This window comes from Carcharhinus amblyrhynchos, chromosome 3, assembly GCF_965287045.1.
Source record: "Carcharhinus amblyrhynchos chromosome 3, sCarAmb.v2.hapA, whole genome shotgun sequence".
Taxonomy (NCBI): Eukaryota; Metazoa; Chordata; class Chondrichthyes; order Carcharhiniformes; family Carcharhinidae; genus Carcharhinus; species Carcharhinus amblyrhynchos.
In genome coordinates this window covers 13,807,297-13,824,182 of record NC_137326.1, presented here as the reverse complement: position 1 = coordinate 13,824,182, position 16,886 = coordinate 13,807,297, and the positions used below count along the sequence as shown (strand labels likewise).

Below are 16,886 nucleotides of genomic sequence, written 5' to 3'. Positions count from 1 at the left end.
AGTGCCATTTTCATGATGGAAGATCATAAATGCCATTGCTTGGCTTTGTACAGTATAATAGCGCCACCTGGTACAAAAAAGCAGTACTACATGAACAGAAAATACTCTTTGTTTTGCAGTTCACCATTATCACCTTGTCCAAAAACCAGAGGTTCTTTCAATCCTTTATTCTGTTCCCAACAGAACACAGATTGATTTCAGCAAATTCTTGGCTTGGGCCTATCAGTTCTGCTAAAATAGTAGACAAAGAAATTTCAGGTGAACACACACACATTTGTCAGCTATTATGCAATGGCATAATTACATTATCTGTTCGTATTAATTGTTTAGTAGCTCTGAAGGTTACTGACTAATTTTTCACAGGACCAATTGAGGTCTTCTGTTGATATCCCATTATCCGCAATGAGGCTGCTTAATCAGTGAAGGTAGACTATTGTGTGATTGTGTTTATGGAGGTTATTGCTCATTCCTAATTTTCCATTTTTAAACTAGTATTGTAATTTATGTTATATAGGCCTTTTAGTTTCTTTCCTATCTTTCAAGTTAGCTGGAGTAATATAGCCACAACAGTACAGAGGCAGATCATTCTGTGCAGCATATCCATGCTGGCTTTCTGTAGTAAAAAGTCTGATAACACCAGGTTTAAGTCCAACCGATTTATTTGATAGTACACTCACTAGCTTTCGGGTTAGTCCCTTCGTCAGGTGAATGGAGAGTTCTGGCTTCAGACAGAGCATATAAAGCACAGACAGTTTAGAGATTACTGATTAGAATGCGAGTCTTTACACCTAACCTGCTGTTCAAGTCCTAAAGTGGCCGACAATGTGAGTGGAAGGAGCACTGATCACATAAGAACATAAGAACATAAGAAATAGGAGCAGGAGTAGGCCATCTGGCCCTTCGAGCCTGCCCCGCCATTCAATAAGATCATGGCTGATCTGTCGTGGCTCAGTTCCACTTTCCCACCCTCTCCCCATAACCCTTAATCCCCTCTCTTATCAAAAACCCATCAACCCGCTTCTTAAAAATATTTAGCGAGGTTACAGAGGTTAATCACAGGTTAAAGAGATGTGTATTGTCTCCAGACAGTACAGTAAGTGAGGTTTTGCAAACCCAGGCAAGTCACGGGGGTTACAGATAGTGCGACATGAACCCAAGATCCTTGTTGAGACCGTCCTCGTGTGCGGAATTTTGGATGGTCAACTTGGAAAGTTGCGCACACATGAGGACGGTCTCAACAAGGATCTTGGGTTCATGTCGCACTATCTGTAACCCCCGTGACTTGCCTGGGTTTGCAAAACCTCACTTACTGTACTGTCTGGAGACAATACACATCTCTTTAACCTGTGATCAGTGCTCCTTCCACTCACATTGTTGGCCACTTTAAGACTTGAACAGCAGGTTAGGTGTAAAGACTCACATTCTAATCAGTAATCTGTAAACTGTCTATGCTTTATATGCTCTGTCTGAGGCCAGAACTCTCCATTCACCTGACGAAGGGACTAACCTGAAAGCTAGTGAGTGTACTATCAAATAAGTCGGTTGGACTTAAACCTGGTGTTGTCAGACTTTTTGCTGTGTTCACCCCAGTCCAACGCTGGCACATCCACATGCTGGCTTTCTGTAGTCCAGTCAATCCCATTTCCCTGCTATGTGCCTGTAACCCTGCAAGCTTATTTCTCTCAAGTGCCCATCCAATTTCTTTTTGCAATCATACATCATCTCTCTCCCCTCCTGCTCCTAGGCAGCAGGTTCAAGGTCATCACCACTTGCGGCATTACAACTTTCTTTCTCACGTCAGCCCGACATTCCTTGCCCAAGACCTAAAATCTGTCTTTATTCTATCAGCTAATAAGAACAACTTTGTGTTCTTTATCTCAAAGCTCCATCAGACCTCCCCTTTGTTCTGAGGAGTCGTTTATTCAGGGAAGCAATCAGCAAATGAACCCATTTCTTTCTTTTTAAATGTACCCAAACCCTGTTGAAATGTTATTCAACAGTTTTTGTGCCTGAATATCATTAGCAGCAATTTAACATGTTCAAACCACTTGGCTGCCAACATCAAAAGTAAGGAGTGATGGAGAAGTCACTATTCCCAACAGGTTTTAAAACATTGGCCCGAATCCTCTGATTTCTGAATCATCCCTGACTTGCATGAAAATTGTCCGGGAGGTAGCAGCTTCTCATGGATAATTCCCCCACTGAACGACTCTTGGTTCCAAATTAAAATTATCTGGATAGTTGCTTGGAAAAGATTAAAACCTATCTTCCCAACTACTACCCAGGGACAGAGTCCTATTTTCCACCTGACTCCACTCTGCTACAACAGAGCTCTCTGAGCGGTGCTGTGTTCTGTATTTCTGGGGGGGGGGGGGGGTGGAAACGGGCTCAGTATGTCCAAAAGAAACGCAGAGCACCGTTAAGTTAAATGTCCGAATGGAGCCGCAATCCACCATCAGAAGATCTGGGCCATTGTAACTAACCACACGTTCAAACTTTTTTAGTCTCGGCTGTTTTTACTGGACCTTCACTCTGGTTTGACTGGTTTATTGTTGACTGATCATGCCATGATTGGCCCTCTGCCACGCCCTGCATCTTGCCTGCAGCAACAATCAGTAGAACAAATTGGGTGAAAAGAGCAATGCTGTGTAACCTACAGCAAAAACTTGGGGTTTAATCAAAGCCCACAACAACTACGTTCTGGATTTTGATAAGAGGCTTGTTAGGCAAAGTGAAATTGTGTTTTAGGAATTAATGCCTCTTTGCTATGTCTTATTTGTTTATCTTAAATCAGATTTCATTAGCTACTGCATTTCAAGCAGCTTTCCTTTGATTTTATTTTCCTCCCGAGGTCTGGCCTTGTGGTCTGGAGGACAAAGCAGAAAGATAAAAATTAAAAGAAATGCAAGCAGTAAAATCAGTGTTAATTTCTTGCAGTAAATTATTATAACCATGCGGGATACTTAAATATAATTACTGGGAGAAAAAAAGTAGGAATACGGTAAAGGAAACAAGCAGCAGTAATTTGAAGAGTAGCTGAGTATTAAGACTGAATTTTGCATCCAGAGTTTCCAAGTTAAAAACAATATTGTAAAACATATTTTACATTTACCATAATTTGTAATGTGCTGGAATTGAGCATATCTGAACTCTTAAGTTTGAATTCTATGACAGTTCACGTCTTTCCAGCCAAAATGTGTGATTTATCTTGTGTCAACTTGAGCAGTGCTCCCCCTACAAAAGCTCCTGGAAAGCTGAGTGTTCTCTGATGTCTGTCCAGGCCTTATTTTTATTTACGTGCTTAGGGCTGCCAAGAGACGTGTGAGGAACTGGGACACCGGGATTAAGCCTGGGCCCTACACAAACTTCAATCCTATCAGTTCTCTGTGAGTAAATGCAGTTCCCCCCAGGGTCCCCCCCTCCCCAACCATCCATACCCTTTTTCTCCCCCCCTCCAAAAATAACCTCTCTGTATCTTCTTCCTGTTTGTCTCCCCATATTGTCTCTTCACCAGCAGACGTCTTCCAGCCAGGAGGATGAGTCAATTTGCCGTATGTAATTTTCCACATCTATGCAGTATTCTTATCAAGAAGCACAATTCAGATGATGTGATTCATTTCCATATCTTAAAGTTAGAATGTACCGATATCTTGTGGAATTCCATCCAGTGATAATTTCTCTTCTCACCATATAAAACCTGGAGTAGCCATCTTGACTAAGCTGAGATGCATCATTGAGTGTCAGGCAACCTCACAACTGAACCTGTGAATTCCTGGTCAGGAGACATACAGCTTGTTGCTGCCTTTAACCAAACTGCACCATTCCTTTTCACTTATAACACATATAATTTTTTTAACAACTGGTTAAGTTCCCTTATGCCCCCAACAATTGCATTTTTCCAAAGGGCTTACATTTGTCGAGTTTGCTTGTCCGTTATTTAAACAGTTGGTACCTTTTCTCCTGTACTGAGCCCTTCTGTTCACCCCTCGCCAGCACCATTCTTTGTTTTAAACTTTGACAGGTATGCTGTTTCTGCCAATGTGCTGTGTTGTTCCCCTGCTCTGTCTCATACGTAGGTTATTCTCCTGTCTCTCTAGTACCACAATTCGAAGCGCCTTTATTCTGCTACTAATCGTTAGTGCCACCTGGCTTTTTGGGCTGATGGCCGTCAACAACAGCATCCTTGCTTTTCACTACCTCTACACTGTTCTCTGCTGCTTTCAGGTAACCGCTTACTCTTGCTAACAGTCTGCATGGGAGCGTGTACTAAGATGTCCTGTCAACCCATTGTTTCCCACTGGATTATTTATTGAAAACTGTTATAACATTTGCAGCTAGTGCATAGCTTTGGCTTATCTCAAATTCCATGACTTCTATGAAATGCTCATTAACATTTGTACATCTGTGTCAGTGTCTTCTATTACAGAATCAGCATTATCCACGCAGGTTTCCACAATAGGCAAATGTTGAACATGTGTTGTGCTAACATGTAAAGTATAAATTTTGTAACGTTATATTTATTTACAGTCCTGAATGATTTGCAACTCAAAGCTATACCTGTGCTATATATGGTAAGTCTTATGTCACCTGTAGTAGAAAGGAGTTGACATCCAAAAGCTGAGTGGAATCCAGTGTTATTTGCCTTGCATCAGATGAATACAACTATATAAATGCATATCTGTTTTTACAAATCATGCACTGTTCTAATATATACATATAATCCATTTGGGAGCATGGCTTTACACACACTGCGCTGTACCTGTGTCATTTGAAGTACCACTGGGTACCCACTATATCTTAGTGGGTACCTAATGGTATCTCAGGTGACCCACTAGGGTGGAATATCTATTTTTCACTTGGTTTTAATATTTAATCCTCCTGCAATTTTGTTATTAATGTTTCAGCAATCTTTATATTTTATCTCTAAGAAATATAATTTCTCTGTCTCCTCCATAGTCCACATCAAATTAATTTTACTATAAATTTCTTTTCACTTTTAGCAATCCTCTGCTTGTTTCTTACCATTGGATGGATTTTAGAATCATGTTAACTTAGGCCTCTTTAAGTTTTATCACAAATTGAACATTTGAAATTTAACTCTTCTATGTCTAATACCTCTGTTGTTTTCCCACCACCACACTTAGGGTAGTGGCATTCTAGAGAGTGAAACTCACCTTCTTTGTTGCATTTAGGACAAATAACTGTTAGCCTATCTTGTTTATGGGTTAACCTATTGTGTTTCCTAAGCTGCATAATTGAATTATAAACTCATTCACATAAGGAACAGTTATATAAATTGCTTGGATAGACAATTTTTAAAGATAACCTACTTTCCCTAAAGTTATTTTCCTTATTATTACTCTTATTAGTTAAATTGCTAAAAATTTTCAACATTCGACAGTTTGAATGTCACTCCAATTGTTTTAATATTCTCCTTTACTAAAAACCATCATAAGGGCAGAATCAAATCAATGCTACTATTAAAAATGGTTAATCCTGTAGGGTTATTGTTAAAATAGTTAAAACCAATAGAAAAAAACCCTGTTATGTCTCAGTTCCATTTGTAGCTGAAGAAAAAGTAAGCATTGGTTTCACATCAATTTTAGATCTCTCTTCAGACTCAAAAGTTGCACTATGGCTCCAAAACCGTCTACATTTTGATTAAACTGGAACAAATCCAATATCTCATCAACCACTCTCACTTTCCTCAATGGACTAATAGTATCTCCCTCAAGGGTCTGAATAGAAGCTGTTTTAAATGTCAGAGAGTCTTCAGGTTTTAGCCTCCTGTCCATTTTTAGTTATTAGCCAGCACGGGCCAATTGACTAAAACTTCATGGATCTGTAGACATTCGTTCCAAGGTCCCTTGCCTCCTCTGCACCTCTTAGCAGTCCCCCATCAATTGTATATTCCTTTGATTTACTTGATCTCCTCATTAAATAGCAAAAGTAACTACACTTCAGAATGACTTAATTGATCCTTGAAGTGCTTTGGTGAGGCCATGAAAAGCACAATACAAATGCAAGTTCTTTATCTAGCGAGATAGTCATTGGTGAAGTAATAAAAGGCTGCCATCCCACTCCTGACACATGCTGGAAATGCATGTCTGGGAATTGAACCATTCCCAGCACATGATTCTGTTCTTTATTAACTTCAATGATTAGAAGATTGAAGGCTTGTCCCAATATTCCTGTCAGGTATGCACCAGGTGGGGAGTATTGGAATCTTTATTTTCTACCTGGCTTCTATGTCTTCAAAAACCTGATTTTAAGACCATAAGAAATAGGAACAAGTGTAGGTCATATGGAGATGTTAGGGGTAAGTTTTTCACTCAAAGGGTGGTGAGTGAATGGAATCGCCTGCCGTCAGTGATGGTGGAGGTGAAGTCGCTGGGGTCTTTTAAAAGACTTCTGGATGAATATATGGGATCTAATGGGATTGGGGGTTATAGATAGGTCTATGGTTTAGTAGGTATAGAAGTGATCGGTGCAACTAGTGGGCCGAAGGGCCTGTTTGTGCTGTAGTGTTCTATGTTCTATATGGCCCCTGAAGGCTGATTCACCATTTAATAGAAGTATGACTGATTTTCTAGATCATCTCCAGTTTCCTGACCTATGATCATATCCCTCAATTCCCTTAGTATCTAAAATCTGTTTACCTCATCCTGAAATTTTGTTCTAACTTAAACATAAGAAACATAAGAAATAGGAGCAGGAGTAGGCCATCTAGCCCCTCGAGCCTGCCCCGCCATTCAATAAGATCATGGCTGACCTGTCGTGGCTCAGTTCCACCTTCCCAGTAGGGTCAGTGGGCTCTTAGCATCTACCCTGTCAGGCCATGTAGGAATTTTAAACATTTCAATGAGATCATCACATTTTTCCAAACTGCAGAATATGCTGGCCCATTCTACTGAACAATAGAATCCGTACAGTGTAGAAGGAAACTGCGCTGAAGACAATCCCACCCAGGCCCTATCCCTGTACCCCCATAAATTTACCCTACTAATCCCCTGAAACTAAGGGGCAATTTAGCATGGCTAGTCGACCTAACTCTCATATCTTTGGACTTGGGAGGAAACCAGAGCACCCAGAGGAAACCCACGCGGACACAGGGAGAAAGTGCAAATTCCACACAGACAGCTACCCAAGGTCGAAGTTGAACCCTGATCCCTGGCGCAGTGAGGCAGCCGTGCTGACTACAGTGCTACCGTGCCACCCACAGTAATGACGCATGCAAACATTTGGACATGATTTTGAGTTCTTTGCAGAACATGCCACTACTAAAAGAAAGCAGGTTATGCCTGTTTAACACTGGACTTCAATAAAGGAGCATTCCTTGAAAAAAAAAGCACAGTTAGCTTAAATTCCACAGATTGTTTCATTTATCTACCAATCTGTACAGATTTGATGTTAGTTGAGTGAGGCTGTACACCATCAAGTTTCTCCGTTCTTCTTTCAAACCTGTTCTCTCTCTACTTAAAAATGTGTCTGATCATTCCAGTTTGCTCTTTTCTTCCTGGCGTATTTGACTTCTATGTCTTCTCTCTCCATTTCCCAAGATGTGCTTTTGTGGCTAACAATTGAGCTACATATTTCTGACAAAGGCATGTAGTAAATTTGAAGCATATCTGAAATGGTTTGAAAGGACAGCTTGCAATGCCAGATTTATTCTAAGCTGACTTCAGAATGAACCCGAGTAGAAATAAATAAAAATTCGGCTGACCTTATAATTTCACAGTGCATCGCACTCATCACCAAGGCCTTGTTGTACATACTCCATGCATTTAGGATTTCAGTTTAAGCTTTAAAGGTAGTTCTGATATCAGACTGGCACCTGAATAAATGGAATTTTGTGTTTACAGTGCCTATTGCTTTCTAATCTCCTGCAGGGATTGGCTGTTCTGGTGCTGTTCTGTATACTGAGTGAAGAAGTGCAAGAAGCTTGGAAATTGACTTGCCTTGGAAAAAGAAACCAGGGTGACGATGCAACGCGAGCACCTCAACTCTCGGTAAAAAAAAACTTAACTGTTAAATAATGAGTCTATTCCAGTAAATGGAAAGAGCGTTAAACCTCTGAAGTACTTTTAATTTTTTATTGGTGCACATTGGGTGTGTCTTATTTACTTTCAGTTTGGCAGTAATTATCCTTGAGACCACATACCCCCTTCCCCATTTTCTCCCTTCTCATGTATCAATCTGTAATAAGGTGAATGTAATAAGCTGTAACAAAACCATTCTCAGTTTCACTGTTAAACCACATCTAGAAGACTGATGGCAGTGGCCCAGATTTTCCCTTCCTCCGTTTGCTGTTTCCATATACAATATTGCTGGGGAAAGTATACCACATGAGTGAGGCTTTAAACCTAAAATTAGTCTTTATTATTTCCTGTATTTGTTACACTCAAATGAAACATGATTAGCCAGAGAGATTGCACGAATGAATAAGCAATTTTCTCTTGCAAGCTAATAATATCAGTGGGTAAATAACACTCAATTAAGATGTTACAAGGTCTACACTAAAAGGGCATATGTTGTCATTCCTTCATTATTATATTTCACATCTCCACTTTTATTGCTTCTGCTAGTCAATTGGGAAATATAATGACATCATATAAATCTGACATGATGTCTCTGGGGAAACAACTCGACTGGGAGCTGACTGCAGTAATAATAAAATCCATATTCTGTGGTGCCGTTGCCTTGTGTATAAGAATACAAACACACCAGGCTTGTAGATAAGAGTAACCCTAGCATTGTTGTCAAATTGCTTGTCCAACATCCAGTTCTGGATCAGTCACAGGGCTTCCAGCAAAAATTTGAAAAGTTCAAGGTCACTTTGACTTCCGTCTTCACCCCAAGCTCCAATTTTTCTCCCCAGACCCCAATTTCCTCAGGGGTCCCAGCTGAATCAGATAGTCAGTGGCTTTGATTGCTCTGTCGTCTCGTTGACAAAAAAAATTTTGGAATGTGGTCAGCATTTATTGCCCATCCCTAATTGCCCTTGAGATGGTGGAGGTGAGCTGCCACCTTGAACTGCGCAGTCCATTTTGTGTAGGTATCCTCTCCCGCAGAAGGACTATCTGCTTCCAGCTTTGTAACATCATCTGCCACCATTAACCCATCCATTGCCAAAACCATCAGATACACCTCCATCACCTCTGGAGTCAGTTACTCCAATGCTGTTCTTCCTGGCCTCCTTCCATCCACGCTTCATGAACTAATGTTTGACCATAATCTTGTATTTCATAAATTCCACTGACTGACATTGACTCCAGTCGCTTTGGGTCAGAGTCATTAGCCTCATTGTTAATTCCTTCGATGGCCACAACCCTTCTTATTTCTGTAACCTGCTTCCCTTTGATCTCCCAAACCCAGCCCAAAACTCCGTCCTATCTCTTGTACATCATCACTTCCTCCACCCTGCCATAACCTTCAGCTGCTTGGGTCAAACTTTCTGGATTTCCCTTCCGAAACTCTGCCACCTCTTTCATGTTTCTCTCCCACTTCTTTCCCCAACCCCACCTGCTTTAAACTTATTTTTTGACCTAACCTCCCTCCCTCCAAATACCTCTGCATCCATCCTCCAAATACCTATCTATGAAATATCTCTAGCTGTTTTCTATGTTAAAGGTGCATGTGCTTATTCTATTAAGAAATAAGTATTGGATGCAGTAGAATATAATTTGAAGTATACTACTCATGTGATATAACCTGGATATGTGATATATGTCAGGGATTTATTCTCTCTCCTTGGCAACACAGAACAATATTTTGTTGATTTGACAATTGAAATGATGTTGCAAGTCACCCCTTCCCCAGTAACCAGTTCCAATTCAACCGCATGTTATTTGCGACATTGATGTAGCTGCAGGATACAAGCAAAAAGTTGCAAATTGTAAGTTGCTCTGAATTCTGGAGATAGGCATTGCAAGTGGCTGCAACTTTTAGGGAATTTTTTTGTCTCAAATATATATTTGGAAGTCATGAAGTAAGGAAGATAAGTATTTGTATTAAAATGAACCAGCTTCCTTGATTTCAGTTCTGTGGGTGTAAGTGGATTGTGTAAGCATTGGCAAGTATTGCAAGGGCAGTAATGGAGATCAGCATCACACCGAAAATGTAATTGGTTTCTATGTTTGTGTAACACTTCTGGGTGACAAGCATTTTATTCATAAAAACCAAGGGATGCCTATCCCTTAACACAGTACTCAGTGTATAAAACAGAGTGGGACTATTAGACTGAAGTTTAATAATGCAGATGGATTGTATAACAGACTTAAATTGGCATTTTACCTGAGTTTGTCACAACATTCTAAGGATTCTGGGTGTTTCATTTGTGTTCCCCTGTTTACCGGTGATTTCAATTTTTTTTATTCATTTGTGGGACATGGGCATCACTGGCTGGCCAGCATTTATTGCCCAACCCTTGTTGCCCAAGGGCAGTTGAGAGTCAACCACATTGCTGTGGGTCTGGAGTCACCTGAAGGCCAGACCAGGTAAGGATGGTAGATTTCCTTCCCTATAGGACATTAGTGAACCAAATAAGTTTTCCTGACAATCAACAGTAGTTTCATAGTCATCAGTAGATTCTTAATTCCAGATTTTTTTATGGAATTCAAATTCCACCATCTGATGTGGCAGAATTTGAGCCTGGGTCCCCAGAACATTAGCTGAGTTTATGGGTTAATAGTCTGGCGATAATACCACTAGGCTATCGCCTCCTCTTAGACACATTAAATTTCTGCCTATGAGACATTAATATGTGAATGATATTTTTCATATATTCTTAGGGCTCCCACCCGTACAATAACACATCACTGTTTGAGGAGAGTGGGCTGCATCGAATAACACTTGGAACATCAACAATCTCATCAGTAAGCACTGCTCGATCTGCACGGACCCACTCCAGCCAGCCTGGATATCTCAGGTATTCTACCAAGAACTGGCCATTAGGAAAAGCTACATCATGCTTTTACACTAGGGTACAAAGAAGCCTTTAAGTAGAATTCTATTATGGAAAGAATTAAGTGAGTAGAAATATAAATTGCACTTGTCTGACAATTTCAAAATGAAAAGAATTGTCTCCATGTTCAGATTGGCGGTACTGTGACCGTCAAGTGGAAATTGCACATTGGGTATTAGGGTACTTGTAGCTGCCACTCCTTATTTTAATAATGCCCTGGCAGAAGAAGCACAAGCAAAGGCAGCCATGTGATTGAGATATCCGAGACATAACTTCCTCACTTCCTTTATCCAGTACAACGAGAGAGCCCAGAAGAAACAAATTTTGCACCCTGCATTTAGTCCCCCTCCAGTTTCTACAGAGAGAAGCAAGCAGTAGAGTTTCAGAGGTGTGCCAGGTTGGAGATGGAGGCATCTGGCCACTGTTTGAAGTGGACCACAGTGAGAAGGTCTAAATTTGAGGGCCTTATCCATTTCCAGGAGCAGTGTCGAAGTGGGGAGTGTCATCCAAATCCTTCTTTGTTATTTTGCAATGCATTCCACCTGGTTTGGGCAACATGGTGGCACAATGGTTAGCACTGCTGCCTCAGAGCCCCAGGCATTCCTGGGGCTTCAGATCATTATGTGGAGTTTGCATGTTTTCCCTGTGTCTGTGTGGGTTTCCTCCGGGTGCTCTGGTTTCCCATCTCACTCCAAGAATGTGCAGGTTAGGTTGATTGGCCATGATAAATTGCCCCTTAGTGTCGGGGGACTAAGAGGGTAAATATATAGGGTTATGGAGATAGGACCTTGGTGGGATTGTTGTCAGTGCAGGCTCGATGGGCCAGATGGCCTCCTTTTGCACTGTAGATTTCATGATTCTATAAGTGCTTGTTTTCTCCTTAAGGAGTTAATGCCTTTTTCCAAGTACAGTTCTGCAGGTGCTCTGGTACTTCACCCTGTGGTTAGTTTGCCAAGTTGCTTCACCACGGTGTCCAATCCTGTCCTCATCCAATGGTCATGTGCTCACTTCTAGCACTAGAAAATGGATTACTTTCCCATTTTGAACCAGTGATCAAATTGTGAAGCAGAGGCACAACGTAATTTCAAGCTCCCAAAAAATATACAGATGCTAAGCTTAAGGAAAATTGTCTTTCACGGTGCCATTTTTGATTCGAATTTCAATTTTAGGTTCCAGATGTGAAAGTTCAGTTCGCCTGCCAGCCGTTTGCTGTTTCAAAAAGATATGCTAAAACTTATTTTCATTGTGCTTTCCTCAGAGAAAATTTGTTGGCACGACAGGGTTCAGCCTTGGATCAAACCTTATTGGGTCACACTGGACCCACTGACATAGACGTTGCGATGTTTCATCGACCACAAGATGCAGCCGGAGGAGGAGGTGAGGTTATTACCAAATGTCACTTACGTATCGATGGAAACTTTCAATTTATTCTCCACATTGACACTAGTTTGATTCATTGCATTCATGCCAGCTGAAAAGGAGCTATCCTATTTACTTCCACTTCCCAGTTGTTGGTCCAAAGTCTTCCGAGTTACGGGACTTCAGCTGCATTTCCAACACTTTTTTAAATGTAAAATGGCTATTAGTGAATGAGTAGCTGACTCTTTCACATCATTGGGAGTGGCATGGTGGCACAGTGGTTAGCACTGCTGCCTCACAGTGCCAGGGACCCGGGTTCGATTCACAGCTTGGGTCAGTGCCTGTGTGGAGTTTGCGCATTCTCCCTGTGTTTGCGTGGGTTTCCTCTGGGAGCTCTGGTTTCCTCCCACAGTCTGAAAGATGTGTGGGTTAGGTAGATTGGCTGTGCTAAATTGCCCCTTAGTGTCAGGGGAGCTAGCTAGGGTAAATGCATGGGGTTATGGAGATGGGGCCTGGGTGGGACTGTGTTCGGTGCAGACTTGATGGGCCACATGGCCTCCTTCTGCTCTGTAGGATTCTATGAATATATTAGTATGATGGCAAAGTAAATGATCCCTGTCAGTATTAAAATAGCAGACAAGAAATGGCGCATGAATATGTCTGTTCAGAATTCATCGCCTTATATTGCCAGCAATAATTTCTAGGTTATGGGGCTAAGGAATCTGAGGCTAATCTTGCCATTTGTGACACTTGGAATAGTCCACAACAGCATACCGCTCAGCTTACTGGTGAGCTAAAAGGAACTGTCCTGTCTAATCTTTAATCTTAAATGAATTTTATCATTCCTGTGCACAGACAATGATTCCGACACTGATAGTGATCTGTCACTGGATGAGGAGCGTAGTCTTTCTTTAGCGTCATCAGAGAGCGAGGAGAATGAACGCTATCGAGGACGGTTTCCACGGCGATTTAAGCGAGCGGCAAACAGTGAACGGCTGCTTACTGACCCCCTGCATACAACCCCTAAAGGTGAGTAGAAAATGGCAAATGGAAGTCCAATGCTTGGTTGGATTTAACACGAAAAACCCAGCCTGCAGGTGCAGCAGGTGGTCAGGAAGGCGAATGGGATGCTGGCCTTCATAGCGAGGGGGATTGAATATAAAAGTAGGGAGGTCTTGCTGCGGCTGTATAGGGCATTGGTGAGGCCGCAGCTGGAGTACTGTGTGCAGTTTTGGTCGCCGCACTTACGCAAGGATATTTTGGCCTTGGAGGGAGTGCAGAGGAGGTTTACTAGGCTGATACCGGAGTTGAGGGGGTTGAGCTATGAGGAGAGGCTGAATAAACTAGGCTTGTACTCGTTAGAGTTTAGAAGAATGAGGGGAGATCTCACTGAGACATATAAGATGATGAATGGGATGGATAGGATAGAGGTGGAGAGGCTCTTCCCGCTCAGAAAGGACAGTAGGACTAGGGGACACAGCCTCAAGATAAAGGAGGAGGGGGGCGGTTTAGAACGGAGTTGAGGAGGAACTTCTTCACTCAAAGGGTGGTGAATCTCTGGAATTCTCTGCCCGTTGAAGTGGTGGAGGCTGCCTCGCTAAATATTTTTAAGACGCGGGTTGATGGGTTTTTGATAAGCGAGGGGATTAAGGGTTATGGGGAGAGGGCGGGAATGTGGAACTGAGACACGACAGATCAGCCATGATCTTATTGAATGGCGGGGCAGGCTTGAAGGGCTAGATGGCCTACTCCTGCTCCTATTTCTTATGTTCTTATGATTAAAAGCCAAACATTCCCCTTTGATAGAGGAGATAATAGAGGACAGTTTTCCCCTGTCTCTCATGGGCATTTTTATCACCGCAATGTCCTTTAACCTCTGGGGTTTGCATTCAGATTCAGCTCCAACAGATGAAATCTATATGCTGCTTCTGTGTAAAATTGGGTGAGGAAACAACCTTTTTAACTTTGACGCTAATGTTTGAATCAATGCAACTCTTACACAAGAGCATTTTACTCTGTGTGTTGATGTCCATAAAAGTGACTTTAGTCTTGCACTGAAACTGAATTAGAAAAGCTGATTCTGAATGAAATTGGAGTGACACTTCCTTGAGTGTGTTGATTCGCACCACTTTGGTTTGACATACTGTCAAGTGTGAATCCAATGCAGCATCAAATCTGCATTACTTCCTTTGGACTTTGGGCCCTTGCAAACTGACCAACCCTCATTGCAGAGCACAAGGCTGTTCTCCTTCCGACGTCCTAAATATTTAAGTGTTTAACTGTTGGGATCAAACTATACATCAACTATATCCAGGCAGGAATACATTCTAAAACAAGGCTTGCCATTCCATCTGGGTAGCCACAATAAATCCAGGTCTTCCAGACTGAATCTCAACTGCTGTCTGTTGTCAAGGTCTGGATCTGTAGTTTATTATTAATTGTATTGTTTCACAGATAGGTTACAATCAAGTTTGGTTTCAGGAACAGATATGTCACAATGGGATTTATGGGGGATATGAATAGTTCTGCATTAACAAGAATGGAAAGGAATTTGGACAAAAGATACATACTCCAAGTATACTTATTGAAAACTTGATTAATACAGTGCTAGATAGATTATAAAAATGAGACCCAGCCCTCTTCACCTCCCCAACTGAAATCATAACCTTTAATCTCAGTTATGTCATGAATAATAGCCCCAATTAAAGTTAGCAGTGCAAGTCTGGGACAGCACTAAATTCTCCTTAAAGCATCTGCTAGGCTGCGTCTGACTAGCAGTTCAAATGATGTGGAGATGCTGGCGTTGGACTGGGGTAAACGCAGTAAGAAGTCTCACAACACCATGTTAAAGTCCAACAAGTTTATTTAATAGTAAAGCCACAAGCTTTGGGAAATGCTGTTCCTTCGTCAGGTGAGTGGAAACTCCTTCTCTGATCAGAACTTTCCACTCACCTGACGAAGGCACAGCGTTCCGAAAGCTTGTGGCTTTACTATCAGATAAACTAGCAGTCCTAATTGTGAAACATCAGTAATAGTACAGATACAGCAGTTCATGTGACCTGTGCTTAATGTGTTGCCTAGGTGTGATACAAGGAGGGAAACTGCAAAAGGAGAAACATAACCACCCCCTTAATGGAGCCTCTTTAATTTTCCATTAGCTAAATGAATTAGTGCAGAATTGGGCGGTTTCCCCCTTACTGTAAGTTCCTATCCACCCAGTTGCCTTGCTTTCAGTGCGCCCACACCACATATGGGCAGCACGGTGGCACAGTGTTTAGCACTGCTGCCTCACAGCACCAGGGACCAGGATTTGATCCCCAGCTTGTGTTACTGTTTGTGTGGATTTTTCACATTCTCCCTGTGTCTGCGTGGGTTTCCTCCCACAATCCAAAAGACGTGCTGGTTAGGTGGAGTGGCAGCGCTAAATTCTCCCTCAGTGGAAACTCAGTGGTAGGAAGAACTATTACTTACGTGGCGAAAAACTGCAGCAGGCGACGGTGCAGAGGGACCTCGGGGTCCTTGTGCATGAGTCGCAAAAACCCAGCCTGCAAGTGCAGCAGGTGGTCAGGAAGGCGAATGGGATGCTGGCCTTCATAGCGAGGGGGATTGAATATAAAAGTAGGGAGGTCTTGCTGCAGCTGTATAGGGCATTGGTGAGGCCGCAGCTGGAGTACTGTGTGCAGTTTTGGGCGCCGCACCTGCGCAAGGATATTTTGGCCCTGGAGGGAGTGCAGAGGAGGTTTACTAGGCTGATACCGGAGTTGAGGGGGTTGAGCTATGAGGAGAGGCTGAATAAACTAGGCTTGTACTCGTTAGAGTTTAGAAGAATGAGGGGAGATCTCATTGAGACGTATAAGATGATGAATGGGATGGATAGGATAGAGGTGGAAAGACTCTTCCCGCTCAAAAAAGACAGTAGGACTAGGGGGCACAGCCTCAAGATAAAGGGGGGGCGGTTCAGAACGGAGTTGAGGAGGAACTTCTTCACTCAAAGGGTGGTGAATCTCTGGAATTCTCTGCCCGTTGAAGTGGTGGAGGCTGCCTCGCTAAATATTTTTAAGAAGCGGGTTGATGGGTTTTTGATAAGAGAGGGGATTAAGGGTTATGGGGAGAGGGCGGGAAAGTGGAACTGAGCCACGACAGATCAGCCATGATCTTATTGAATGGCGGGGCAGGCTCGAAGGGCCAGATGGCCTACTCCTGCTCCTATTTCTTATGTTCTTATGTTCTTATGTTCTTAAACGAACAGGCGCCAGAGTGTGGTGACTCGGGGATTTTCATAGTAACTTCTTTGCCGTGTTAATGTAACCCTAATGTAACACTAATAAATAAACTACTTCACTGAGGTTAAAATTAGCATTGTTGCTATCTGATAGAATGTGTGGAGCAACAGTTTGCTGCTCCCTGCTTCTGCAGGAAGTAATTGCTTATTGTCATTTCTTTGGTTTCAGTAGTAGCTCAATACATTAGGTGTATAATAATGAATATAATTTTCTAAATACACATGAGCAGCTGATTAATCACTCATATCCTCCCTTTGTAAATGCTATAATCTGTTAATTGT

At 42.1% G+C, this 16,886-nt stretch overlaps 1 protein-coding gene across 1 annotated transcript in view; it reads left to right on the top strand.

The window, feature by feature from the left end:
• celsr3 (cadherin, EGF LAG seven-pass G-type receptor 3) overlaps positions 1 to 16,886 on the top strand; it is a 241,665-nt gene that overhangs the window by 202,401 nt on the left and 22,378 nt on the right. Inside the window, exons 30-34 of the mRNA XM_080186571.1 lie at positions 4,098 to 4,224; positions 7,890 to 8,009; positions 10,791 to 10,927; positions 12,222 to 12,340; positions 13,178 to 13,351. Of these exons, the coding sequence (XP_080042697.1) occupies positions 4,098 to 4,224; positions 7,890 to 8,009; positions 10,791 to 10,927; positions 12,222 to 12,340; positions 13,178 to 13,351 (677 nt within the window). The remainder of the gene's footprint in view (positions 1 to 4,097; positions 4,225 to 7,889; positions 8,010 to 10,790; positions 10,928 to 12,221; positions 12,341 to 13,177; positions 13,352 to 16,886) is intronic.